Below are 25,041 nucleotides of genomic sequence, written 5' to 3' on the forward strand. Positions count from 1 at the left end.
AGGCTCCTCTCTGACGCTGGGACTTGGTGATCATGTGTCCTTGGACACAGGACAGCCTGGACTTCCTCAACTGTTAACACGCAGAGCCTGGATCCTGGCAAGTGAAGTGTTAGAATGGGGCTGCAGACAGACGGAAGAATGTGGGACTGCCTCCCCTCCTTCCCACGGACCCCTGTGTCTTCTGGTGGTTCCAGGCAAGGCCCCCTTGGGGGAGGCCCGGTGGGGTTCTCCCGGGTGTGGCCACAAAGGAGGAAACTAAAGGACACTGAGCGTCCGCCTGGCCGAGCCCTGCGCCCAGGCCTCTACGCAAACGTCTTCTGCGCTCCCAGCGGTGCCCTGGGGTCAGCAGTGCCCAGGCCGTGGGTGCTTAACAGGCCTCACGGGCTCAGACCCCTGGCTCCGATCCTGCTGCAGCGGGTGTGTGTACATGTCAGACAGAGACAGAGAGACACGCGGAGGGGGAGGGGGCGAGAGAGAGAGAGAGGGAGGGAGACTGAAAGACAGAGACAGAGAGAGAGCGAGGAGAGCTCCAGCAAGCGCTTGGAATCGTGCCTGCAGCTTGCTAAGCACTGCGAACGTGTGTTATAAAACAACCCCCACCCCTACTGCACATGTGGAAACGGCGGCTGGGCGAGGCGGAGCAACTTGGCCGAGGCCTCCGGTCGTGGACGCAGACCTGGGAATGGAACCCGCGGGCCCAACCTGAGCTCCGCACCCGGGGCAGCGCCGCGGCCCGACGCCCGGCGGGAGGTCCTCGCCCCGCCCCGGCCCTTGGGGAGGAGGGGGCGGGCGGGGAGGAGCCGCGCGCATGTGCACAGCTGGCGCCCCCCGCCCCCCGCGCGCAGCTGGGACGTGGGCCGCAGCCGGCGGCGGTGGACACGCCGGGCCCTCGCGGTCGGTCGCACAGTCCGAGCGTCCCGCGCGCCGTGGGCCATGGCCGTGCGCGCCGCGCGCCCCGCGCGCCCCTGCTTGCTGGCGCTCGTGCTGTGCTCGTGCTGGGGGGCACTGGCCGCGGTCGCCCCCAAGCCGGGCAACGGGTGTCCGAGCCGCTGCCTGTGCTTCCGCACCACGGTGCGCTGCATGCATCTGCTGCTGGAGGCCGTGCCCGCCGTGGCGCCGCAGACCTCCATCCTGTGAGTCCGGCGGGGCGCGGGGGACCTGGGCGCGCGGGGCGGCCGGGGGCCGGGGGGAGGGTCGCGCGGCGGCGCCTTTGTCCTCCGTGGCGGGGCGGGGGGCGGACCTGAGCGCAGCGCGCGCCGCCTCCGGAGCCGCCTTTGTTCGGAGCTCGGCATCCCCGAGGGACGGGAAAGTTGTCGGCACCCGCCGGGGAAAGCCCCCCGCCCTGCCCGGCCCGGTGCTGCTGGCTCCCCTCCTCCGCTCGCCTTCCTCCCGCTCCCGCCCCTCTCCGGTCCCCTCTTCTCCCGGGGCCCGGCTTCCCCCTCCTCCCGCTTCCTCTCCTCCCCCTTCCTTTCCCCTCCCCCTCTTCCCCCCTCCTTCTACTCGGCGGTTCCCGCTCCCCGTTTTCCCCTCCTCCCTGAGCGCGGCACCCCTCTCCCGGCTCTGGGGGCGGGGGAGGGGCCCTCCGGGAGGGGCCCTCCCTGGCGCACCCTCCGTGACCTCACGTCCCCGCATCTGCTGGGGCGCCGAGAGCCTCCTGCCCGGGTTGTCCCGGGGCCCGTGGGGCGCACGGTTCTCTGGGGCTTTCTCCGCGCCGTGAGCTAGCCTGGCCGAGTTCTGGGAGGCGCCGCGGTGCGGGTCCCCGAGTTGCGGGGCAGCGCGGGCGGCCCGGGGGTGGATACAGTCGGGGTCCGAGCGGGTTTGCGCCCGGGGCACGTCCCCGCCCTCATCTCCAGCCGGGGCGCGCCCAGGTGGTGCCATCGGAGACCCGGCGCTCCGGCTGGCAGGACGTATCGCGCCCTCGCCGGCCGACCCCCGCCCTCCCTAGAGGATCCCGGCCCCGGATGCCGCAGAGTCGCTGCAGGCCTGTTTGGATGCGCCTCTGATTAGAAATTTTCAAAATCTGTAAAGGCAGCCTGCGTTTCAGGCGCTGACTGTATTCAGCGTCCCACAGCTGCCCTTCTGAATGCCAAAAATAGTTTCCACTTTTCTTGGCCGAGCCAGAGTACTTTGGCACCGTGAAGAGCCTGCAAAAGTTGTAAAATTTTGAGTGAACTATTCAGGAAGTGGGCGGTCAGTGTTCCTACTTTTAAAACAAAGTACACGGACAGACCATTCTGCTAGTGGTCGCCGGCTGTGCTGGCAGCTTCCTGCGGGCCCTTGGCGGGACTCTTCGCGCAGCCTGGAAACTGTCCCTCCGAGAGAGACAGACACGGGCTTCCTTCCCGTGCGGAGGGCCGGCCAGCGGGGCGAGGCGGCGAGCAGGAGGGCATCAGGCTCTGAGGAGAGGGACCGTGACAGGCCAAGTGAGGGTGTTCTCGAGCCACTCATGCCATTCTTCAGTGAGTCAGTGGAAAAAGCCTGGACCCTGAAGCCATTTTTCACATCTGGCCAAAGTCTAATACTCGTACTGTGCTTTGCCCTCACATCTTAATGGCTTTTTAAAAAGAACAATATTTTAAAATGTGACGGTTGTAGAACAGAAATGGAACCACCAGCCTCCTGCGGGTGGTGAGATTCTCCACGGAACCTCATAGGGTTTTGTAAAACAGCGGAGGGTAGGAAGGGAAAGTGACCTAATAAGTAGGTAACCCTGGAGAGTTCCAGAAATCCTTCTGCTTTATGCTTCCGTGGGGTTTTGTAGTTTTCAAAGATGTTTTGAAATGACCTTGCGTGGTCTCGTTGATTCTGTGAGGGGGCAGGGTGTGCTAAGCTGACCAGATCCCTCACAGAACCAAGCGGATTATCGCTGACATGGACACACACCCAGCTGACAGCTGCGTAGACACAGGCACAGGGGGTAGAAGCTCCCATCGCTGCCAGTGTAGACCTGGGACAGGGGAAGAACTGAGTCCTGGTGGGAGGGGGTCCAGCTGGGGGCCCCGAACTGGGGACACAGAGGCGGGCGGTGATGATGAGAGAGACCAGCTCGGGGGCGCCATGTTGCTGCCTGTGGGCTCCGGGGTCCGGTCTGGCGCGTTCCTGGGGGGCTGCTCCTTGGGGTGCAGTCATGTTACAAGTTACACTTGTGCAGAAACATTCAGTGTTCACTTTCAGCTTTTCTCCCAGGTCTCTGCTCTCATGCATCTGCTGCTGTTTTCTATTTTTAAAAAATTATTTGGTGGCAACTGGGGACTTAAAAGATGTGAGGGTAAGTGAAGACCCTGGCCCCAGACCTAACTGCGCCGTCCAGCCATCACTTCATCCCTTTGCTTTTGGGACCCTCCCCTCTCCCACCTCCCCTCGGCCCCCCCAGAAAGACTGAATGGGAATTGCTGGGCATATCAGACTGGTCTCCTGCTCAGGGTGTTTCAGGGTGTGTCCAGGTGGGGCCCGAGAGTGGCCTGTTTTGCCTCGTGGCTGGGCTTCAGAAATGATGGTCCGAGAGTGTCCTGTGATTCCGGTTTGACCCTGGAAAGTAGAAAGTGGTGTTCTAGCCGCCCTAGGATCTGGAGTCCTCGGGCTCTGGTGCTGCAGCTGGTCCCTTCACCATCGGGTGTGGTACTCAGTTCAGCTCAGCTTTTGTAGAAATACTTGTTTAGTTTTTGAGTATTTTACCCTGCTCAGCACTACAGGAGACGTTTGTCATGGTGATGGTGAAACAGCTAGCGCTAAAACCTAAGCAGTGTGCCGTCTTTACTTGGCCCGCTTCCCGTCCTCCCCTCCGCCGGGACCTCTCGGGGACGACACATTCTACACCTCCCGCCTCATGAGTCCTCACGAGCCCTCCGCGTCCCACCTCCGGCCCCGTCCTTCTCTCCGTGGCCTCGTCTGTGCGGTCGTGGGGTCACCTCCTTAAAGCTGGCTCCCACCCCACGGTCCAGGCCGCTCCAAAGCCGCCGTCCATGTGACAGGAAGCCCTGGCCTCGGAGGGCACCCAGGGCCGGGGGCTGGCGAGAGCTCCTCCCCTGGGGTCGTGGTCAGCCTGCCAGGCGGCTGTCCCCACATCCCTCGACATCTGTGTTTGGGCCTGGGCCAGCTTCCGGTTCCTGCCTCTCGGGGTCCCAGGTCCACTGGGGTGCTGGGGAGGGAGGCCCTGCGGCACTGTGACGAGGGCAACTGGCCGTCCAGGCGTGCCTGGCCGAGGGGGGCTGCGGGAGGCCAGCCCTGGGCGCCATCGCCTCTGGTCATCTGGGCGAGTGGCCGCCCGTCTTTGGGGTGATACCCGTACTCGGAGAAGGTCCTGGTGCGCCCTGGGGACTAGCCCCACAAGGCACAGCTTCTCCCCTTACCAGCCTCCACTGGAGTTCCTGGAAGCTGGCCGACGGGAGGATCTAACTTCCCACCGCTTCCCTGTGCGCTCAGGTGAGGTCTCTGGCCTACAGGTGGCCGGAGGGAGGGAGCGTTCCCGGGTCAGGAGGTAGGCGGGCTGTCTAGCTGCACCGTTCACGTCCCCCTCCCCTGTCTTTCTGGGGTTCAGGGAGTTCCCTCGCTCCCGCCACCCATCCTGCGGGGGCACGTTCGGCCCCCAGGGAGGACTGGCCTCTCCTCCCCTGGGTGAGGCTTCACCAGGTCAGCAGAGCAGCCTCTGGCTGTCGGTCTCTGCAGGACACCCGTGCAGGCCGCGACAACAGGCTTTAAGCTGAAGCCTGTGGCTTACCTGAAGCAGATTTCTGCTTTTAGACTTCTTGTTGGGATGAAGTCAAAGTCTTCATTCTCTCAGCTCAGAGGGACATTTTTCGAGTATCTGAATGTTGGTAATTTATTTTTCCAAAATGGTGGTGACCACTCGGCGGCGTCCCGAGCCCACAGCTTTGCCAACACCCAGCGTGCTGTGTGCAGAGAGGAGACCCCGGTGACCCGAGGAAGCTTCCAGAGGCCGCCTGGGATGCTGTGTGTGACGTCGGCCATCAGGGAGTGGTCCTGGGTCCGTGCTCAGTTTGGACACAACTTTACATTTGAAAACATGCCTTTGGAAGCTGCATCTGGAAAAACTTCCTTGGAAACGGCAGCAGGGCAGCTAGAAGCCCTCCCCCCCCCCCCCCCCCGTGTTATTAGCGAGGCAAGGAAATCGTTGTAAAAAAGAAAGCACATCGGGCCCTGTGACTCCGAATCCGGGGGTAGCTCCAGCTTCGTCCGGGGTGTGGACACTGCAGCCTGGACGCGGTCTCCTCCCCTCTGTGCGTCCCCGGCCGCCTCCTCAGTCCTATGACTCAGCTTCCCTGCCTGGTGACGCCCGGCAGCTGTCGGCTTCCCGTCCAATGGCCTGAGTGCAGGAGGTGAGTCTCGGTCACAAGCACGAGTTCTGGGAATCGTGTGAACAGACCCGCTGTCTGTCTCCAGCACCCTGGGCGGCGGGCGGTCATGCCCACCAGGCCTGGGCCTGGCGGCTCCTGGAGACAAGGACAGGACCTGCCCTGCCCGAGGACTCTGGCCTGGAAGCGGGGGAGGGCTCCTTGCCTGGGGGAAGGCGGGCATTTTATTAGAAGAGGTGGCGGGGGGCAGGCTGGAGAGAGCTGTCCACTGCACCTGTGACAGGCGCCACGGTCAGGTGTCAGCAGAACAGCGACAGAATCCCAGTCTCCGGAGCTGGGCCCGTCATCCGTTTGACGGATGGGTGAGCGCTGGAAGGTCTGTGCGCATGTGCTGGTTCCCGCTGGCTGAGTAGGAGGTTCTGTCTTGTTGGCTGGAGATGCCGGGCTCTTTCCTGGGCACTTGCCAACAGGAAGAAACTGGAGTAGGTGCCGTGGTGAGGGAATGGGGGCCTCGGGGTCCCGGCCGAGCTCTGAGGGCAGCGCCCAGGACTGGAGTTGGGCCCGGCCTCCCGTCTCCCTCCACCGTGTGCACTGGCAGGGCGCTGCCGGCCTTCAGTGCCCGAGACGTCAGGTCTCTCAACTTAGCGTCCGGGTTTAACGAGCATTTGAATTGTGACAGTTTCATGTGCTTTTGGGGGTACACAAGAAAATGCGGTTTGTTTACAAATACAGTTTTGGGTGAATTCAATTTAAAAGCAGTTAAACATCGCTGAATTTGATGCTTAAATAGTCAATTTGGACGTTTCGTGTGTTACTATATGTCTCTGCTGGCCGGTAGCTCCCTGGGGTCGGCCTTGGACTTGAACTGCTAACTACGTGTCTCATGTAGCACCTGCACAAAACTCAGCCCACGTGTGTCAGTGGGTGAGGGAATGCTTTTTGGTGTTTAAAATAATATCATCGATAACTTAGGATATTGCTAAATGGGTCAGTCCAGTGGTTCATGTTTTCTTTATCTTGAAGTTAATTTTGAAAAATAGAAATCACACCTGCTCCTCTCCTGGTCCCTTGTTTTCTCTTCAGATGGTACCAGCCCACAGAAAGCTTAGGCACATCCCGAGGTAGCTCAGTCCAACGATGACTCATGTGACTGAATCAAAACTGGCAAAAAATTTAAGTAAGAATGTGTTAGTTGTTTCAGGACTTAATTCTGGGCTCCCCCTTTCTTGGCTCCGGTACAGGGTCGGTTATCCCTGCTAATTTGATCAGTTTCTGTTTTCTGGACACTGTTGCCTTTCTCTCCTTCTCAGCCACCTCAGGGGTAGGGAAGAGGGGACCAGACGGCAGAGAACTTCCCCCGCAGACCCTGGGTGGGCAGCGATCTGACGCTGTGTCCCCAGGGCTCTCCTTGACCTCCTGTGGTTTCCTTCCGCCTCCTTTGAAGGGTGGTTTGTTCAGATCTGGGTGCCCACTGGATAACCGGCTCATCGAGCAGAGAGACGGTGCCTGCCGGCGTCTGGATGCCCAGCCCCAGGGGGCCTGGGGCGGGTGGTTGGGGGGGTGCAGGCTGCTGTCACCCAGCCCACGGAGCTCAGAGGCCCACGAGCAGCCCCCAGCCTCGTCCCCTTGGGTTCTACGGTCAGGTCTGCGGTGGAAGCTGAAGCAGTGCCGATTCCCTTTTCTGACCTCTGTCTGGATGAGTTTTCACTGAGGAAAACAAAAAGCCTCGTGGGGATTGCGTCGACAGGACAGCAGGCGTTGGTGTTCGCGGCGCGCACGTGGGGGACTTTGCTGTGTCCGGTCTGTGCGGCCGTCGCCACAATCAGGATGATGAACTTCCTCACCCGCCGGGTCCGCGCCCCTGGCAGCCCTTCCTCCCGAGTTCTGCCTCACTGGGCATGACTGCATCTGTGTTCACCAGGGGTTCTGGGCTTTGTTCTCCTTTCCTGGAATGTCTTTGTCTGGTTTGCGTATCAGGGTAGACCTTGCCTCCCAGAGTGAGTGTGAGGCGCTGCCTGGTCTCCAGTGTTTGGGGAGAGCAGGGGGGACGGGGCTTAGCGCTGCTTGAAGGTCTGGTCCAGCTTCCCAGGGAAGCCCCCGGGCTGGGCTGGGCTTCCTAGGAGGGTTTTAAACTGTGATCTCAAACTCTTCAGTAAACACAGGGCTGTTCGGGACAGTTTCTTCCTGAGTGAGCCCTGGGGGCTGGGAGCTTGGACAGCCATCCATCGTGAAGTTCCTCATTATCCTCCTAACGTCTGAAGATCTGCAGGGATGTCAGTTCTCTTGTTCCTGATGTCAGAAATGCGTGTCTTCTCTCTCGTTTTTTCCTGATCAGTCTGCCTAGAGGGTTTTCCGTTGTATCGATCTTTGCAAAAACCCAACTTTTGGATTCATTGATTTTCCTCTTTGGTTTTTCCTTTCTCTGCTTTGCTGAGCTCTGCTCTGATCTTTATCGCCCCCGCACGCACGGCTCCGCTGAGCGCCTGACGCTCCGGGGTCCCTGGCGTCCTCTCTCTGTCCCTGGAGCTCCAGCTGCCCTGTCTGCGTCCTGTGGGTTCTCGCTGTCCCCTGGGCAGCAACCGGGGGCGGTTCGGTGCTCACCCCCTTCGTTTTCACTCCCTCGGGGATCCTGTCCAGTCGCTGACCCATGCACGGTATCCTGAAAACAGTTGTTTCATGTATTTTGTCAGCTTTTTGGTTGTTTCAGACCGGAGAGGAAGTCTGGCCCCTGTTATCCCATCTTTTTTTGTAATTTTGTAAGACCTTCATTAAATTCTTTTGCAACTTTATAACAGTGTGGCTTATAAAGAAAGTAACAAATAGAATAATGCTTTCACATGCCCCAAGTCCTGATTTAAAAAAACTAAAAATTGTCCAACCCGCTGTTCTCCATTTGCCTTTGGAAGGCTGTTGTACTGGGCAGGGGAGTTTAACTGCAGCTGTGTAATAAATGGTCGCAGGGTCTCGGTGGATTAAAACAGTGTGAGTTCCTACTTCCCTCACACAGAATCCAGGGCAGATGTCCTTGCTGGGCAGCTGTCACTGGAGACTCTGCTCTCAACCCGGGGCCTGCAGACCCCGGCCAGCAGGGCAGTGGCCTGGGTGCTGGGCTGATCTGTGCGGGACATGCCACGCCCTTCACCCACCTGTGGCTGCGGCTGCTTCTGAGGACAAAGGCAGAGCTGGGTAGTTGTGACATGACAGTACATTTCCTGTCTGGCCCTTTAAGGTAACGGCGCTCTACCAGTGACCTGGGGACCCAGGCTCTGTCCACCCTGTAGCTCTGCTGTCCTGGTCCCTGGCCCTCAGGCTGTCAGGGAAGCGGAGGGGGGAGTGAGCAAGAGGAGGGTCCAGGGCTTCGACTGCCCCCAGGGGACACGTCACTTGTGCTCACATTGCCTGGGGGGCACCGGTCCCCTGTCCCCACCTGGTGCCTGGCGGGCTGTGGCACGTTGTTTAGGGCCTCCCCAGGAAGGGAAACCACACTGGGAGTGTCGGACGTGCTGGACGGGCCGTGCCCGGGTGCCGTGCTGCCTTCGCTGTGTCGTCTCCAGGCGCTGCCCTTGCGTGTGGGCGCCTCTGGCCCCTCACGTGCAGAGCAGAGCCGGCTGCGAGGTGTCGGCCCGGCTTCCCGTGTCCTGTGCCGTGCGGTGGTTCCCTGCTCCAGCCCCCGTTAGGTTAGGTCCCACTGTGGGCTGTAACAGGGACCATCACGGGTAAACAGAGGTTAAAAACTAGAATCTCCTTCTTCTAACAAGGATTTTGTTCATTCCTCCTCAACCGAGAGCTGCCCTGTGTAATTATTGTGGCAGGTGTTGAACAGCCTGTGGTGGTGACCCGTAGATCACAGCCGGGTTTCTTAGAAGCCAAGCTCTTGACTCAAGATTTTCTGCCAGGACGAGGCAGATTTGGGTTTGCGCTGGGTTTTTGGAGATTTGCAGGCTGCCGTCTCTCAGGCCCTGCAGGCGTGGCTGCGAGCAGGAGGCGGTGGACCCTGCCCTCACCGGCTCCAGTGCCCCATCCTGTTTACTCTTCTTTTACAACATAGTTTTAAATATTTTTATGCAAGCTGTACGTGTTCATGGTAGAAAAATGTGAAAATACAAATAAAAACACCATAATAAATGACTCTCATTTCTATTATTAGAGGAAACTGTTAGCCTGCCGGGCTTTCCCTCAGATACACAAACGGTCATGTGAGTGCACATGGACACGGAATCACTGGGGTGTCTGCGTGTCTGTCCGTGTCCGCAGCTCTGTCTGTCCATCAGCCGTCTACGTCTGCTGTGTTCCGTGGATCATCTATCACCTGTGCATCTGTGGACCTATCTCTCTATCTCTGTGTCTGTGTGTTATCTCTCTGTATCTACCCACCTCCCTACCTGCCCGTCTACCTGTTTCCAGACATTAGAAGGGGACGTGTCCTGCTCTCTGTGCCCTCTGCGTGCGATTAAGCCTGCCCGCCTACGGTAGCCGTGTGTCTGCAGTGATTAGAGGTCTGCACCATCATTGTTGATGACCACATAGTATCTATTTTTTGGGATTGCCAACTTTATTGAATCACATTCTCATCATGGGTTATTTCTTTGTTTCCACTTTTCTGCTAGTGTAAACCATACCTCTGAATGCCTTTGTGTACATTTTTGGGCTTATTCGCCTTGACTACGTGTCTGTAATCTGCAGGCTTGGTCTGCACCAGGGACGGGTCTGTGCGTTGTGGGCTTTTCCTGTTCCGTTTTCTTCCTGGACATTGTCCGTGTTTTCCCGAGGACAGGTGTCCCCCCTTCGCTCGGCATCGTTTGCCCACCTGCCGCAGAACTAACTCACCCACGCCAGGCGGAGGTGCATGCCCGCAGAGGGAGGTGGCCTGCGGGACGCGGGGCGCACGGCCCCGAGGGCGCCGCTCACACCTGACCGTGGAGACATGACATGCGCACCTGTGCGCCCTCACTCGGTAGCCGCGCTTTGATGGTGGTCCCGGGTTTTCTCTCCGGAGGCTTTGACGTCAGCGCGTCCTGAGGACTGCGCCAGCTCCGGTGTGGGCCCCTCCCCAGGCAGCAGCTCAGCCTGGCTTATGTTGGGTCCCGGCCACCCCGTCTGTGGCCAGTTTCCTGTGCGGTCTCTGCCCTGTGGTTGGATGTCCCGGCTGGGCCCCGAGATCTGAGGTGGGAGGGGCTGGGAGAGCCCCAGCTCAGCACCGCCTCGGTCACCGGAGGCGAAGTTTAAGGTTGATTCTCGTTACTCGCGGGGTTGTGCTCTACATAGGCTCTGCGAATTCTGAGTTAGTGACCCGGGACCCTTGCTTCCGAGAGACACAGGGCCAGGGTCCAGCCCGGCGCAGGTCACAGCGTTGTTGTCATCCAAAGATTGATGCGCAACCCGGTCTCGTGAGCTTCTGTTTACAGAGGACTTACTTGACGTCTGTTGTTGGTGCATCAACGTGGACCTCGGGGCAGCACAGACTCGTGCCTGGAGGAAGCTGACCCCACACACGTGTTTTCCCCATGACCGGACAGCCCGTCGGCACCACACTCGGGGGCGATTTTAAACAGCAGAGTCACCAACAAAAGGCACAAAAATGCGAGCAACATGGCACCGAATAGACGCTGAAAAGGACACGAGTCCACATCCTCATCTCTGTGCCCGTCCTCGATGGTGACAGGGACACACCGCAAGGATCGACTCTAGCAAGCGGGAAAATTCTCAGATCTGGAATCCGTGAGCGATGGGGCGGGACAGTGTCCTCCCGTGTTCCAGGTGGAGATGCTGTGACCTCAGGGCGCGGGGGCTCGAGAGGGGCCTCGTCGCGCTGCCTGCCCCGCAAAGTCCCCCTCGCTCACCCCAAACCTTCCTCGGAGTGGGGTCTCAGGCTTTACGTGGTTGGTTAAGAGCAGGGCAGTTCCCTCCAGGATAGCAGGACGCTTCTAACCTTTAGCAGTCTCTACCTAATCTTCTCTGGGGAGAAAGTATCTTGCCTTTGAGGTTCTATCAAGTTCAAAGTCGTTAATTATTATTTGCGACATGCCAGGGGGAACCTCCGGCGTGGAGACGTTGCAGGCCAGGTGCCGGGCGTGGAAATGGACAAGGCTGCCTTCGGTTTGGCCGAGCTGTGGTCTCCTGGGCGGGGAGACGGAGCCAGTAAGAGCCACGGTGTTAATGACGGAGGCTGACCTGGTGGGAGACGGCCGTCCCACTGAGGGGGAAGGAGAGCTCGTCCAGCCAGGCTGCAGCTCGGGGTGTGCTCGGCCCCGGCCGGGGCGCTGCTTCCCAGCTTTCCCGACGTGCACCCCTGGGCAGGGTTCTCGCCCCTTGAAGCCTCGGTTTCCCACCTGCAGGGGCGTCCTGGGCATGAGGGCGGGGATGCACGTGTGTCTCCTGACACAGCCTGCCTGGTCGATGCTCTGCTGGGGAAGCTGTTGTTATCATCACGTCTGGGTTTATTGACCCTGCGGACGTGAACCAGAGGAGTCCAGAGGAGGGAAGACAGGCAGCGGGAGAGAACTAGGACGCTGGGGCTCCTTTAATTGAAGCAGATACTTGCGATGCAAACAGGAAATACCACCAGGCTAGTTTTCAGTGCACATTAGATAGGCGTTCTCTCTCCCAGGCCAAACCCAAGTGTTTAAGAAGCATCTAGACTCCCCTTGTGATGCAGCACCCAGAAGGTGCCTTTCGTGGGACTCAGGAAACGCTCCGTAATTGTGAGTTCCTGCCCTTCCCAACTTTTCTAAAATGCCATTCCTGCCAGATCTAATGTTCATTATTTGCTAGGAATTGAGGACGTGAATGGAAATTCAGAATTACTCTAAGTAAATGAAAGGCTGGGATTGGTAAAGATGGGAAGATTTTGCCCCTGCAGTGTTTGGATTGATATGTTCCCTTTCTGTGGGGAAAAGTGAGGCCAACACAGCCCTCAGGCGGGAGATTTCTTTACTCAGAAAGAAATGAGATTGCAGACAAATGCAAGAGAGGGAGCCGTTCACCCGAGGAATGCGGGCTGCACTCGTCTGCAGCGCTGGTTAAATTTATGCTTCTTTTCCTGGTCACAGCTTCCTTTAGGGGAAGAGCCTAGATTAGGCTTGTCACTTCCTGGAGTGAAACAGTATTTCTAAAAATCCAGAACCAGCTAAGCAGCACTTTAACTTTTAAAAATAGCAGTTAAAGTGGATGCAGTTAGTCATCGTTGTTACTTATTCGGACATGTGGGATGTTTGTATTGGCATGGCAATGGGTGGCCAAATATTAATCCTGAGCATTTGTTTTCTTGTGCATGTTATTTTGATGTGTAATTTTCTTAGGTCAATGCCTGTGTCACCCCTTCCATCCACTCACCCACGCATCTCTCCACCCATCCATCCATCCATCTGCCCTTCCATCCGTTCATCCATCCATCCATCAATCCATCCATCCATCTGCCCTTCCATCTGTCCATCCATCCGTCCATCTGTCCATCCATCCATCCATCTGCCTTTCCATCTGTCCATCCATTCATCCATTCATGGATCTATCCTTCTGTAACCACCTACGCCTTCATCCATTCATCCATCCATCCATCCATCCATCTGTCTGTTTGTCCCTCCCTCCGCCCCCCGCCCCTATCCTGGTGTCCTTGGTAAGTGTCAGGCACTGGTGCTGAGATGCGTAGACCCCGCTGCCATGAGGCAGAGTCTGTGGCATAGGCTGTGCGCCTCTATCCTGACGCAGACCTGTCCCCAATCCGTCCCACCCCCATGGTTCAGGGGTGGGGTTGGAAGCCCAGCAAGGGGAGGGAGGTGGTTATAGAAAGGAGGTCGCCTGGGAAGAACTTTCTTAGACCCAAGCCTCTTTCCTCTTAAACTCAGAATGCACTGGCTTTAAAATCCAACTTCCTCGTTGTTTTCCCTAGTCTTAGAGAAGCCGCCTTCTCATTTTTCTGCGGTTTCTCAGAGTTCTGTGTCTAGTAGCCTTTCTCAGCTGGGTTGTGAGAGGAGGAAGCCCAACAGAAAATGATTGGAGTGATTATTTTCTCAGTTCTTTCAAGGACCCTGCTGGCCTAGTACCTGGGCGCTGGAGATAACCCAGTTCATTACATACGGTGGGTGCTGCATTAAGGCTTCTCGATTTCTCACTGGAGAAGGACTGAGACCATAGGAAATCTGGACATCAGAGCCCAGGGAGACGACTGCGCCAGCCCGTGAGGCGGGTCAGGCTGGCAACGTGGGATCCCCTTAATGAAAGTGAAGAGGAAATTTCAGGAGGGACCGCCTCGGCTAAGGTCTACCTTTACTCCCTTCACAAGGTTCCATTTCGTGTCCCCTCCCCTCAGAACCTTTCCTGAGGATTCACCTCTGACCCATCCATTTTAAGTTCCTTGGGGTTTATTATTTGCCCCACACTTCTTTTGTCCTGGTTGATGAAACGATATCACTTACACCCTAGAAATGTGTTTTCATTCAGTAATTAACTTGGCTTGCATGTCCCGTCTTCCTAAAAGCTCAAGACCTGTGTATGTAGGAAGCCTCCTAGGTGAGATGATCCCGGAGCGTCTTGGTAGAGGGTAGCTCTTTGGTATCAGTACTTGTTGATTCTGTTTTTGATCCATTTCCTCCGTGGTGGTAACTACAACGCAGTCTGATTTGAGGCTGTTAGAAAAGCAGCAGGCAAAAATCAATCTGTTTGGTAGAGCCTGAAATCTACTTCCTGGGCTTGGTTTCTGCTGGGTTCTGTGACTGTCCGCTTGCCAGTTGGCTAAGTCTTGGACGAGCGCCCAGTGGGATAACATGATTTATCCGTTTATTTTGCTGAACTCAAAGAGTAAGCTCTGTCTGTCTCTGTAAGAACAAACTCAGCCCGTTCAATTGTGCAAATTATAATATTTGTTGTAACAAGTAGGGTACATCTCAGCACGCCTGGGTGTCTGGGATGGTTAGTTTTATGTGTCCACTTGGCTGGGACACAGTGCCCAGATATTTGGTCAAACGTTATTCTAGAGGTTTCTGTGGAGGTGTTTTTAGAGGAGATGAACACTTAAGTCAGTAAGTAAGCAGATGGCCCTCCACAGCGCAGGTGGGCCTCATCCCATAGGTGGAAGGACTCAGGAGAAGAAAAGCAGGACGGCCCTGGGATCAGACGGCGGCCCTTCCCTGGGGGTCCATCCTGCAGGCTCACCTGCAAACTGTGGACTTGCCGGCCTCCACAATAAGTCTTTCCTTAACAGAAACCAATCTCAATCTCTCTCTGTACATGCGCACCCCCCCCACACACACGCACACACACGTCCTGTTGGTTCTGTTTCTCCAGGGAACCCTGGCTGATGCCGTTCTGTGTCGAGTGTCGCGTGACCCTGGTTCTCTCAGCCATAGCTGGTTGGATCCAGGTGGACACCAGATCAAACACAGTCTCCACGTGCTGGCCAGTTACTTGTGATCAGGCTTAGCTCAGACAGGTGTCTCTCTGGGGAAGAGGAACTAGAAAATACTAAGGGAATACACAGCCAGCAGTGGAGTTGAGGCTGGCAGGCTGTGCTCGAGGGCCCACGGCGGCCATAAAAGCCCATTAGAGGCTCAGAGCTCCAAGGAAGCAGAGAGGGCAGAGGTGGGGCAGGGGGGTGGCTGGAGCACGGCCGCCTGGACGCCTGGACGCCTGGACGCCTGGACGCCCGAAGGCACCCTGGCCCGGGAGAGAGACTCTCAGAGAAGAGCCAGTGGGTGTGGCGCCTCTGTTCCTGTTCGAGGCTGCAAGTTGTTGAATGAGTTTTTATTGCTTGAGCCCAAAACTTGATTACTCTGTTTAAAATTACATTTAACAAGGAAAAGAAAAAACGATCTTTTAGTTATGTGCTATTATATAAGCGTGATCATTCATTTAAGATTGTTTAACACAGTAAGGAAAAGAAAAATACTTTGTATCCTGCATCCCATAACCCTTGGGGCATAGAAACTTTGTCTCTTCCCAGGGCGTCCGTGGACTGACTTCTGTGTTACTGATCTCCTGACCCTCCACGAGGAGAATACCTGTGTGCCTGCGTGCACCCTGCCCTCCCTCCACCTGTCCCATCTGCTTCTCCGTCTGTGAGGTTTCCTCTGCGCCCAGATCACGTTGGTGACCCAGGGGTGGTGTCAGCGGGTCCCTGTGTGCCTCTCACCGCTCACCCCGAGGTGGCCGTCTTCCAGGCACATGGTCTCCGTCCTGACTCACTGAGCATCTGGTTTCCAGGTGAGGCCACAGCACGGCTGTGGGCGGATGTCTGTGCCCGGCAGGTGGCAGGTCAGGGGCGGAGCCAGGACCGGGCGGCAGGTGGCAGCTGTGGACATGCTGGGCCGCCGGTGCCCGTCCTTTCAGTCCGAGCAGCCCTGCAGGGTGCGGGGTTGGGCTCAGCGCGCGTGGATGGTGCCTTGAGCGCGTGCGGAGCCAGGGAGAGACCAGACCCTTCAGCAGGTGCTTTGGCATCTCTTCTGGTGGTTCCCGATCTGCCCGTCTGGCCGGGCTGCTGTTCCAGTTCTGTGATTCCTTCTGCATGAGGCTCCGCTGTAAGGAGGACTTGCCCGTGTCAGCAGTGTTGCCGTCAGGTAGACGAGGGCGTCTCCGGAGCTGGCCCGTGGGGTCTTCCCCGTGGTGTGCGGCCTCCCTCGTTCTTGCCGGTGTGGTTACCAGTCAGGAAAGGCGCTGAGACTGGTTGGGTCCACCTGCCGGGGCTGAAAGTGTTTGTGCTGACCCGGGGGCGTCGGACCTGGGAACGAGCTGTGGACTCCTCGCTGGGTAGAGACCTGCTGGGGGATGGGTGGCGGGAGGGAAGTCTCACACGGCCGGGTTCCTAGACGTGGACTTGGGATGGCATTGGCGCCCCAGAGAAATGCTGTGCTGAAACCACACAAGTCTTTCCAGCCGCACCTGCATCTTCACCAGGTGGAAACCGGGGCTTGCTGGGTGCTGCTCTGGTGTCTTCAGGTCACACTGATGGGGGCTGGTGGGGCTGTGCCTGGGGAAGGAGGGTCTCGGGGACATGCTTTTGGCGCGGAGGATGAGGCCCCAGGCCCCACGTAGGCTGCCCAGGTGGGCTGTGTGGTTTCAGGGCAGTTAACTCCCTTCTCTGAACCTCTCCTCTGCGCGTGAGATGAAGGCTCACCGCGCACGCCAGCGGGAGGTGGCCTGTCCCTTTCCGGGGCTACCGCGCACTCGGCCCACCTGTGACCTGTGCCCCCCCCCACCCTGCCCGTTGCCGCCGCTCTGGTCCTGTCCCCGGCCCGTTTCCTGCTTCGCTGGTCTCAGTTCATGTGGTCCTCACAGGAGAGGTGGGGACATCATCCCCTTACCCTGCAGATGAGCAAACCCAGGAAGGATCAGAGAAGTCAAGGCATTTGTCCAGGATTGCACAGCCAAGGAAGAGCAGAGCAGGGATTTGAATCTGGACCTGCCTGGTGCCAGACTCGGAAGCTGATTCACCTACGCAGAGCAGCCCTCGGGGCGCCCTGGCCTGGAGGGGGTGTGTCTGTGGACCCATGTGGGCACACGTGCACAGATTGCTCCCGTGTCCCACGCGAGACCTGGACGGCAGGCTTTCGGGGCCCCTTGGATGGGCGCAAGGCTCACGGTGGCTGCTCAGGGTGAGACCAGCGCCCAGGCCCGTGTCTGCACCCCTGCAGCCCCTCGGGCTTCCACGGGCTGGAGCGCGAAGCCGGGCTCGGTAGAGACCCCGAGACCCCTAGCGGGGGACGGGGAGCTGTGGTGTTGCAGAGACCCCGCCGCGCCGTGCCGTGTTCCTCCGGAGACGCGCTCACCTGCACCTGCTCTTGTTCTCCAGCAGAAGCGGGAGCTCGTTTCCCACGCCTGGGCCGGTTCTGCTGGTGTGGGCACTGCTTCCTGGGCTGTTTCTAATTAGAAGGGCGTCAGGCCGCTGTGTTTTCACTGACACGCTGAGCTGGACAGAATGGATTTCACGCTCGTCCAGGCTGTTTTGGCTCCTCGTTTGCTTGAGAGACAGAGGGGGGCCTTGTCCCCTAATTACACTGCTGTATTCGGCTTCGCCTCTGCACGGGGTCTTCCTGGGATGCAATGAAATGGCCTTGGGAGGGAGAAGTCTTTGGTACACAGTTATGGCCATTTTTTGGTCTGGAAAGCAAGAAAAACACTGATTTCATTTTTTAAACAGCCATGGGAGAAGTTTGGGCGTTTTTCCCAGAGCACACAGCCTGCGGTGCGTGAACCAGTAGATACATTTTGTTTGTTTGTGAGGCGCTGCGGGGCGCGGGGAAGGCTTTACATTTGCATGTGGCCCGGAGCGATGCTCCTGACACGGAAGTCAGTCCCCTGGGACGGTGGGCAGACACCTGCCTCACCGCACCCGCGTCCAGACCCGGGGCCAAGGCCGGGAGCGGCCAGCGCCTGCTTTTGCTGTCCTGCGAACTCTGCGTTTTACATTTTTAAATAGTTGAAAACAGAAGAGTAGTGCTTCCTGATGTCGTAGTTTTTTGAGTTTCAAACCTCAGTGCTTGATCACAGCTGTGCATGGTCAGAGCAGGTCCCTTGCTTTAGCACCGCCCTCGGCTGCGTAGCCGTGACAACGGAGTGGACGGGTTGCCATGGAGACCGCGTGGGCCTGAATCCCACCATCTTTCTGCCCGGCCTTTTAGGGGACAGGAGGCACTGCCTGGGCCCACGTGGCCGGTCTCGGAGCACAGCCAGGTGCGCCTTCCTCTGGTTCCTTCCCCGGTTCTGGGAGGGGAGGGACGGGATCTGGGCTGGAGTTGGGCCCCTCGAGTGCTCCCTGGGGGCCCGGCGATGGTGACACCAAGGAGATTCTTAACAGTTGACCCAGCGGTCCGAGTGCAGTGGCAAGGCGATGAACCGGATGGTCCTCAATGAGCAGCGTCCTCCCTGCTGACTCCTGGCGGGCTGGAGAGGTTGCAGGGGCAGAGCATCTCTTGAACGCTTTTTGCTGAGGGCTGTTCCCAGAGCACCCCCCGCCCCCGGCACTGAACTGCCCTCGGTGGTCAGGAGCAGTGACGCAGTGGTGTTTTCAGGGTGACGGACACGTTGGCTGTCCCGTGGTCTGTGCAGGCCACCAGGTGGAAACCAGGGTCCTCTCCGAGGTCGGAGCTCACTTCTCACTCCCAGTTGCCCAAACACTCTAAGCTCTTCCTCGCTTCTCTTTTTAGCTGTACAAAACCTAAAACCAGAACCGGAGTAAACGCTTTTCCATGTGTGCTTCCTTTGAATGAATCAATACCTTGGTTTATTTCCCAAAGTCCGTTTTCTTTTGAAGTAGTTTTCTGTCCTGGGCTTTGAACCATTCAATGTTTTAAAAATTCTCTATCAGGAGAAAACAATGGCTTTTTTTTTGCCTCCCCGTTTTCTCTTTATTCGTACACATGACTCAGTGAACCAGACTTTACCAAGTTGGTCAGAAGGTTGTGGAAGAGTTGACCTAATTCAGGTCCCGCCTTCAGGACACTGAGCTGGGGCGGCGGGCTGAGGGCCCAGCATAGTTTGGACGCTGCTGCCCCTTGGAGTGCGTCCCCCGCCCTCCCCGTGTGAAGGGCTGCCGACCCCCGAGCCGTGTTTTAGTCCCCCCTCCCCACGAGTGGGAGGCGGCCGCGCAGGAGGACCCGTTGGCCCGGAGACAGCGGCAGCTCAGGGCCCGTCCTGGGTCTGTCCGTCAGCAGCCCTGAGGGAGCCCTTCCAAGCAGGTTCCATGCTCTCGAGGCAAGAGGTGGGCCCTTGGTTCCATGTGCTTAAATCCTGGAAGGGGAGACGACAAAAAAATGAAACACTTAGCAAATTGTGTCCCAAGCACCCACGTCCCTCCTCTGTCCGTGTGGCCTTTTTCTGGGATCTGAGGTTCTGGATGAAGAGTGGACGCAGGAGGAAATTCACAGCTGTTCCTGGAGAACAAAGGACTCGCCCCTTGGTCACCCCCGGCTCCGCCGTCACCCAGGGGCCTGCACGTTACCCGCCTCCTGGGAGGGCTCCAGAGGGAAGTCCTCTAGGTGATGGTCAGCAGAGACCCCGACGCCCGCTCCCCTCGACGGGAGCGCCAGCCCTCGGGGGGGGGGGCATGATTCCGCCGGGGCCCCTCTCCCTGCGCCCTGAGGCTCCTGTGTGGGGAGGGCCCGCGTGTTCTCTGGTGCCCTGGACATCATCCGAAGAAGCCAGGCTCGGAGTGCCGTCTGCACAACTGACCGCACAAGGGCCGCTCTGTCACCGATAAATACAGGAGCTTTCCTGGCAACTGGGCTTTGTTGCCACATCGGACGACATGACGTTTTCTGTGTTTTACAGAAGTCCACAACACAGTGGGAGGAAAAAGCAGACCCCGCAACCTGGCCTTTTGCCACGGTGGCGGGTCGAGCACTGACCTCTGTGACTCTTCTGAGCTCGTCCCTTCAGATGGCCTGTGGGTCACCTCGTGCCACGGCAAGAAGGACGAGGGGCAGAACCTGGGCAGGACGAGGGGCAGACTTTCTGGTCCCTGACGGCTCCACTCCTGAAAGTGAAGCGGTTTTTAATAGGTGTGGGGCTGAGGGTGTGTCCTGGGGCCTCACAGGCAGCCAGGACGCGTGGTCACCCTGGGCCCTCGGGAGGGGTGGGCTGTTGCATTGTTGCAGTGGACGCTGGACCATCCGGTGTCCGAGAGCGCCCTGCACATGCAGAGACGGCGTGTCCAGGCCCTGGGCCCCGCTGGAGCAGGGCTGTCCCCTGTGATGGGTGCAAGTGCAGGTTCTGTCACTGTCCCTCGTCCAGAATGCCCGGCCCTGTGTAGCCTCTCCCCAACCTCTGACCAGGACCCACGTGCTCTTCACCATCAGACGCTGTTTTTTCCTTTGCTGACCTGCATTTCTGTTTCTGGTTTTTTGTTTTTGTTAATTAATTTTTTATATTGATTTGGCTGCATCGGGTCTTAGTTGAAGCGTGCGGGCTTCTCTCTAGCTGTGGCACGCGGGCTCAGCAGTTGCGGCGCACGGGCTTAGTTGCCCCGCGGCATATGGGATCTTAGTTCCCCGATCATGGATCGAACCCGCGTCCCCTGCATTGGAAGGCGGATTCTTAACCGCTGGACCACCAGGGAAGTCCCTGTTTTATTTTTTTTTTTTAATTTCAGTAATTTGAGTGAAGGAGAGTGGGTGCCTATGACACCTGTAGGTGACACACTCCTGGGAGGATTAGTGAGTCCTTGATACAAATCAGGGTCCAGGGAGGCCTCGGAGGCCGGAAGGATGCACTTGGATGGACAGGATGAAGTTCTATAACTGCTTGCCCGAATCACACACTAAAGTCCTGCCATTGCGTACAGGGAGGGGGGAGCCCCCCCGCAGAGCCAGTCACGAGACCTGTGCTCGGGAGGTACACCTACGTGCCCAGTGTTTGTGAGGACCCTTGTGAGAAGCTTTGCCTGTGTCTTAGCATCGGTAAAGCTTCACTTCTCCCGGGCAGTGTGCCGAGGGCTCTTTGGAGCTGATGATCTTGTGCTTGATCAGGCTGTCTCTGCGCTGGCGGCTGGGATTCTCTGAGCCAGACCTGCATCCCGCCGCCAGCATCTGCTTCTCCATTTGTCCTGTTTCCTTTCCCCCTCATTCCTTTAGCTATTTCTTCTATTGTTTTATGGGTACTTTTTCATGCTGCTCAAATTTTTTGTGAAAGGAGGAAGAAAGAGATGAAAACCAATAAAAATACATGTATCATAGTGTATCAACATTCTGTGATTTCTAGCTGTGACCCCTGTTTTTTCAAAGCTACTCAGTAAATACTGAATTGAGTTAAATTATATATATATACACACACACATATATTTTTAAATTTATTATATTTATTTATTTTGGCTGCGTTGGGTCTTCGTTGCTGCGCGCAGGCTTTCTCTAGTTGTGGCGAGCGGGGGCTACTCTTCGTTGCAGTGCGTGGGCTTCGCACTGCGGTGGCTTCTCTTGTTGCAGAGCACGGGCTTCACTAGTTGCGGTACGCGGGCTCAGTAGTTGTGGCTCGCGGGCTCTAGAGCGCAGGCTCAGGAGTTGTGGCGCACGGGCTTAGCTGCTCTGCGGCATGTGGGATCTTCCCGGACCAGGGCTCGAACCCGTGTCCCCTGCATTGGCAGATGGATTCTTAACCACTGAGCCACCAGGGAAGCCCTGAGTTTAATTATATTTTAAAAATCAGCAGCATCAGTACTAGATTTTGGGGGGAGACTAAAAGTGAGTCCTGTGGTTAAGTGTCATGAGCGTCGTTGAACCCAACTCTGCAGTGAAGCGGGTGATGCCGGAAACGCCTGACCCATCACTTTCCTACCTGGAGACACAGCTCCCATCGAGGGGGTGACGTTCAGGCCTCTCTCTCCTTCCCGGGGCCTGGGGGTCAAGACAAGGGCATTGGTTCCTGAGCCCGCACGTCCCTTGGAGGAGAGGAGCACTGACCTTGGGGAGGTCACCCTTTTAGGGGGAGCGGTGGGCAAGTATCAGGGTGACCGGAGGTGGCATTACCCATCCTTCAAGGCTGCTCCCTGCAGACACTGCTCTGGGGGCTGCTCGGAAAGAGGGGCGTCGGGCCTTGCATTCCTAGCGTAGCTGGCAGGAATAGGCAGGGTGAGGTCCGGTCCCACTGACATCTGCGCTGCTCAGACCCGGCCTGGGAGACCCCGTGCTCGGGCTCCGAGTTTATGACGGACGCACCGAGTCAGCCCTCAGGGATGTGGCTGGCAAGGGCTTTGGACGCTTAAGCAGGTGGAGGTGAGCGTGGGCAGTGTGACGTGTGTGCCCGCCGCTGGGCTCTCAGGACTGTCACCGGACCGCCTGCTGTCACTACTGCAGGCCCCTCCTGTCAGCAGTGGCTACACCTCTCAGCCTGGGGCCACCCCCGCCGACTCTGTCCCTCCCTGCCACTGTGCACAGCCTGCCCTTAACCTTCTCCTGCTCGCAGGCTGCCCCACCCCCTGGCCTCTGGGGGGTCCTGCCCGCCTTGTCTGGACGGTGCAGTCGCCCTTGGGCTGCTTTGTCCCCTGTCTCCAGCCTCCTGGAGCCCTCGCCGCTCAGCGTCATGCTGGGAGCAGAGAATGAAAGGCAGTGCCCGGGTCTGGTTCCTGCAGGTCACCCGCTCCCGTGCGACATTGGGCAGATTCTGAGGCTGGGCTCCCACAGCGCGTGGGGTGTGTGGACCACATGTGTTTATGGAAGTGATGGGCACTTAGCAAGCTCAGAGATGTCAGCTGTCATGACGCCTGTTTATCCTTCGGCCCAGCCATGCCTTTCTAGGAATCGGTTCCGTGAATACCTCAGCGACAGTGTGAATTGATGGGTCCAGAGAGCCAGTCCCGGGTACTGTCCATGACGGCTCGGAGCGGTCCTCCGAGGTGGCCCGAGCACAGGCCGCTGTCACCGCCCGGAAGGAGGTGTGGGCGTGTCCACACACGGCTGCGGGAAGCTCCGCAGTTTACCCCGGGAAGAAAAGCGTGTTCACAGCGAGCTGCCTTTTGTGCAAGAAAGGGAGGGAAATAGACACATGTTCTATTTGCTTAGATTTTCAAAAGGACACAGTGGAAGGGTGAGGTAGAGTCACCCCGAAGAGCGACCGGGGAGGAGGGGAAGCTGTGCGGGGGACAGGGGCGTGGCCTCCAGACGCACCTTGTTTAATAGTCAATTACTTATTAGTGATGACGCTTTGGAAGCGTTTACATGTTGCAGAAAACGGAAACGAAAGTTCAAGCTGGCTACGATGCACCGTGTGGGCCACGTGGAGGTGCACGTGGCTGCTCTGAAAGGCCCCTCACCCCGTGCTGGCAGTGGGTTGGGCACAGGCGCCCCTCTGCCCGGCCCACCTAGAGGTCTGCAGGCTGCATCCCTGGTCGGGGGACCTGCGTCCTCCATGCAGGCTGCCCACGGGCCCGAAGCATTAGGAGGGCTGGACGGGGCCCACGGGAAAGGCCGCCGCGATCCCGGTCGGGAGGTGTGTTGCGGCGATGGGAGCCGTGGGCCGGGCGCTCGTGGACGGTGTCCAGTGCAGGACTGAGGTCAGGTTTGCAGACACGGCCGGGCCTGGCCGAGTGTTGGTGGCAGAGGAAGAGAAGGAGGTGGAGATGGTGCTGCGCCTTGTCTGGGGAAAGTGGACGGGCCTGGCGGTGCGTTAGGATCAGGGGATGCGGGGGGCTTGAAGGACCAGGGTTAAGCTTTTGGGGGACAGAACCGACGCTGACGGGGCCACCTTAGCCCTCTGAAGTCGAGAAGAAAGCGGGAACTGCGGGGAGCGTTAGGGTCCCCAGGGGAGCTGCCCGCATCTGCCCTCCACTCCCTCCCCGTCCCAGCTCCCCCCCAAGGGGGCCGCTCGCTCTGTTCTGAATCTGAACGTAAATTACTCTTTATTAGGAAACAAGCCTGTCTGTGCAGGGGAGGAGGGGTCCTGGGGGACCATGCTGGTGGGCAACAGGGTCTCCAAGGAGAGTGAACCCGGGTGAGGGTCAGGTGCTGACCGTTTGCCCGGGTCCCGAGGACTTGACCCAGAGCGAGGAAGCAAATGCCCGAAGGCAGTGCATTGCACTTGCTGCCCCGGCGCAGACACGGATGGTTTCAGCCGCTCAAACAAACGCTTTCCGAGAAGCCTCCACCGCAAACTCAAACCAGTTCTGTCATCAGTTACAGCTATTGAATCGGGTCAACATAATCAGATTCCTGAAAAGATTATGAACGCTGAAAGGGCTCAGTACATAGCATAAGAGGGCTGTCCGTTCGTGACCTGGACCAGTGCTGCCCCAGGATGCCCGTGGGAGTTTCCTGTGGCCGTCCTGTCGAAGCACCACCGACAGGACAGGGGTCTGTTCTCCCGGAGTCCCAGAGGCCGGACATCCCGGGTCACCTGGCAGGGCTGCTTCCTTCAGTGGCCGCGAGGGGGATTCTGAGCCGGGTCTTTCCTCCACGCCCACCCGCCGCCCGGCTCTGGAGGTTTGCCGCGGTCCTTGGCCTTCCCCCGTGTGCCCGTCTCCAAATCTCCCCTTTTTACAAGGACACCAGCTGTCTCGGACCAGGGCCACCCCAGTGACCTCACTGGAACTTGGTCACCTCTGTAAGGACTCCTTCCCCAAATAAGATCACATTCTGAGGCCCTGGGAGCCCGGCTTCAACGCGCGAACTTGTGGGGACACAGTTCAGCCCGTCGTGATCCCCGTTGGGCTGTGACGGAAGGGGTTCATCCTGTGAGTAAGGAATTTTAATGTTTCTAAGACTCCTTGGTCAGGAAAGGGGTCTTTGTGTTTAGTTGTTGGTGACTTTCACACTTGTTCAACTGATAGATTTTGATTCCAGCTGGGGGAGGGTGGGAGCGGGCATCTCAGCAGACCTTCGGTCCCTGCACTCCGGGCCCCGGCCTGAGCCCCGCCGGCCTGCTCCGTGTCCGCGCGTCTCCCGCCGCCGGGCCGGCTTCTGCCTCTTGCTCAGCTCCTCCCTCCGTCCACTCTTCTACGTGTGCATTTAATTTTATTTACCGTGTTAAGATGCACACGTGAAATAGCCTTGTTTTTTCCAGCTCACACGCTGAGTGAGCTTTGTGGCTCTGAGCGTTCGGGCTAAACGTCCTTACTGGGGGAGTGAGTTCCAGCTCAGAGGTTACAGGAGGGAACCCCGGTGTTTCCACGCCTGCTCCAGGGGTGACTCCCTTCGTGAGGCCCTGCAAATCCGTCCTGTGTTTGTTGTCTTAACGCTGAGACTTGAGCGTTCCCGTGGGCTGGCGGAGATGGATGGATGGGTGACAAAGGAACGAACCTCTTATCTCCTCATAATTA

The 25,041-nt window shown here is 58.0% G+C and overlaps 1 protein-coding gene across 6 annotated transcripts in view; it reads left to right on the top strand.

Moving 5' to 3' along the window:
* The first annotated feature begins 875 nt into the window (after positions 1-875).
* The window catches only part of PXDN (peroxidasin), a 65,947-nt gene continuing 41,781 nt past the window's right edge, over positions 876-25,041 (top strand). For 3 of the 6 annotated variants that reach the window (XR_009506380.1, XR_009506381.1, XM_059942316.1), the window contains exon 1: positions 884-1,133. Coding sequence is in view for 3 of the 6 variants with exons in the window: in XM_059942316.1 (XP_059798299.1) it covers positions 934-1,133 (200 nt within the window). In the remaining 3 variants the exon portion in view is untranslated. Of the gene's footprint in view, positions 1,134-5,126; positions 5,337-5,571; positions 5,689-25,041 lie in introns of those variants that run through there. The other 3 variants (XM_059942318.1, XM_059942317.1, XM_059942319.1) reach the window with 3 other exon arrangements.

Source organism: Balaenoptera ricei, chromosome 13 (assembly GCF_028023285.1).
Source record: "Balaenoptera ricei isolate mBalRic1 chromosome 13, mBalRic1.hap2, whole genome shotgun sequence".
Lineage (NCBI taxonomy): Eukaryota > Metazoa > Chordata > Mammalia > Artiodactyla > Balaenopteridae > Balaenoptera > Balaenoptera ricei.